The 2,897-nt window shown below is 40.0% G+C and overlaps 1 protein-coding gene across 1 annotated transcript in view; it reads left to right on the top strand.

The window, feature by feature from the left end:
• The window catches only part of LOC107750312 (collagen alpha-5(IV) chain-like), a gene marked incomplete at its 3' end in the record, with an annotated part of 39,311 nt that extends 37,380 nt beyond the window's left edge, over positions 1-1,931 (top strand). Inside the window, exons 20-22 of the mRNA XM_016565636.1 lie at positions 1,280-1,315; positions 1,482-1,733; positions 1,842-1,931. Of these exons, the coding sequence (XP_016421122.1) occupies positions 1,280-1,315; positions 1,482-1,733; positions 1,842-1,931 (378 nt within the window). The remainder of the gene's footprint in view (positions 1-1,279; positions 1,316-1,481; positions 1,734-1,841) is intronic.
• Positions 1,932-2,897: the final 966 nt, after the last annotated feature.

Genomic DNA, 2,897 nt, shown 5'->3' on the forward strand with positions numbered 1-2,897 from the left:
ATCATCTCGTTAGAAGTGAGCTCCGTGCATGAACTGTGTTCCGATTGACATGGTCCCTACACAGTGTCCATTGCTCCCTACTCCCTGAGCAGGGGAAATCCGTTGAAGTTTACTTCACTTCGGAATATTCATTTACAGATTTGCGCTGCGCCGCTGCTTGCAGCGTCTTCACACACAAATTAAACTTACTAGAGAAGCGTGACGTGGGACATAATATACCTCTGTAAATAAATACAATTTAAATTCACTTCTCGCACACTTAAATGCCCTTTGTATGGAACATATACGCTCCCTTCAAACTGGAATCATGGAGGAATATCCGGTAATGTCCACTTCGCAGGGCACTTACAGTCAATTAAAAAAGTGAAAAAGCATAATAGGACCCCTTTAAGACATTAATGGAAAATTAATGGTTTGGTTTCTACAACTTTCACTTTGGAACACAAATCTGGCTTTAAACTTGAAATAAATAAAGATTTGTCATTTATCATGATAATTATCAATATCGACTGATAAACAAAAAATTATCTTGATAATTTTTTTGGCCATATCGCCCAGCCCTACTCCAATCACAGTGTCCTTCAGTCACGGGTTGCTGACATTTGTAAATGCCACGCATAAAGACATCACTGTCAGCCACTTCTGCCGAATGTAATCAGGAAAACTGCCCAAGGAGGAAATGGTTCTCTAGGAACCACCATGCTGGCTAGTTCCTCGAACTACGAAGTGCGAAAGCCGCTTTAGACACCACTCAAGGTCACGCTTAAGTTAGTTTATGCAGTTTTGCAAAAAGAATAAAACATTACTCATGCTTCTCATTATTTTTGCTCATGCATATCAGTGTTGGGGAAAATTACTTTTAAAAGTAATGCATTACAATATTGCGTTACTCCATAAAAAAGTAACTAATTACGTTACTTCGTTACTTTTTATGGAAAGTAATGCGTTACGTTACTTTTGCGTTACTTTTTAAATCTGGACAGTAACTCGCGTTACTTGTAATGCGTTACCCCCAACACTGTGCATGGTTCCCTGAACGGCATGCATGTATTATCAAATGAATACTTCCCATTTAACAGTTTGTATTGGCCATTTGTGTCATTGTCATGAAACAGAATTTGGCTCCTTCTCGGTGATACAATTATGTGGTCATGTATTGTGACCTGGTCAGACATTGAAGAAAGCAACCAGAAATATAATTTATCTCCTGTTTGTGCATAAAAATATGTTGTACAATGTTGTGTGTATAAGTAGTCAATGCATATTTGTCTTTTGGTAGGTATTCAGGGGCCACCTGGTCCATCAGGTCCTGCAGGTAAGCGGCAAGCTTTTTTTTTCAATTAAAAGTTTTTAATATTATTTTGTGATGTCTTTCACATAGCTGTTCATTACAATTCTTTTAGCCTTTTATTTGCAGTTAAGTCATGTGTAATTCATGTTAATATATTAATGCAGTGAATTAAATAAATCTGTCATTATAGGAATTGGAGGTCCAGGTCCTTCCGGTCCACCAGGTTTACCTGGAGAGAGAGGAGAAAAAGGTGATGAAGGACAGCCTGGAATCACCCTCCCTGGATCACCTGGGAGTACAGGTCCACCAGGTTCCCACGGATTTCCAGGACCTCCTGGTCCCCCAGGAATATTAAATGGCAACACAGAATGTAATCGTGGTCCTCCTGGTCCTCCAGGCCTGCAGGGGGAGCTAGGATTTACAGGAGGAACAGGACAGAAAGGTTTGCTTTTTATTTCATATTAGAAAATTAAATTCTGTATGTACACACATACCTTTGGAAGGTTTGAGGAAATTTGTGTCTAATAATTTCTAATACCAACTGTCTTAGGTCAAAAAGGAGAGACATGTGTCAATTGTTTCACTAATGGAAACCCTGTCCCAGGACCCCCAGGGTTTCCAGGTCCTCCTGGAAATCCAGGTAAGATTAAAGTCAACTTAGGGTGTGTTCACACTTGTCATGTTTGGTTCAATTAAAACGAACTCTGGTGCAATTGCTCTGTTAGTGCGGTTCATTTGAGTAAGTGTGAACGCTGCCATCCGAACCCTGGTGCACACCAAACAAGCAGACCAAGACCGCTAAAAAGATGGGTCTCAGTCCGCTTCCGAACGAACTCTGGTGCGGTTCGAATGAAATATGAACGCAACATGGGTGTGCCATTGGACCTTCCGGGTGGGCCAAGCTCATGATTAAGTTGGTCAAACCCACCCAGGGGCCTCCTGTGGAGCCAGCCCTGAGGGAAAATTTTGTTAACGCTCTTAAAAATAAAAATTCTTTATTAACATTAACAGTGCCATGAAGAACCTTTATCATCCATGGAAGCTTTATAGTGGAAAATATTACAAAAATTATTCTTTTAAGAACTGTTCACAGAAAAGTTCTATGAGGAACCCATAATGGTTCTTCTACTGCACCTCTACAAAAAACCCTTTTGGAACTTTTATTTTTAAGAGTTTAACTATCCTTTTTAATCTCTGAAAGACTGTAAATAGCGGGTTAAATTCTCTGGAAATAAATAAAAAAACACAACATTTGTTCGGGCCAACTAACCTGCCTTAACGGCTAAATAAAACCCAGGCTGAACTTTAGCCAGTATTCAAGCATTCACCGATTAGATTTCATAGAGATAGCATATGCAAAACATCAGTTCTTGGAAACTGCAAACGGTGCATGGAGAAAGAACAGCTGACATCCGAGTGCTGGGATAATAGTTTTACATGAAAAGCCTGCTGACGACCAAGCCCACCGTCCAAACGGGCCTTGAACACACAAAGCATTTAATCAATCAAACCTTTCACATCTTGCCATGAGCCACTCCTAAAACTACTTTGCTGACGCTTTTACCCAAAACATCTTACTTTTCATATATAGGGTCAGTCCTCCTGA

This window comes from Sinocyclocheilus rhinocerous, unplaced genomic scaffold (assembly GCF_001515625.1).
Source record: "Sinocyclocheilus rhinocerous isolate Xijiao unplaced genomic scaffold, SAMN03320098_v1.1 scaffold692, whole genome shotgun sequence".
Taxonomy (NCBI): Eukaryota; Metazoa; Chordata; class Actinopteri; order Cypriniformes; family Cyprinidae; genus Sinocyclocheilus; species Sinocyclocheilus rhinocerous.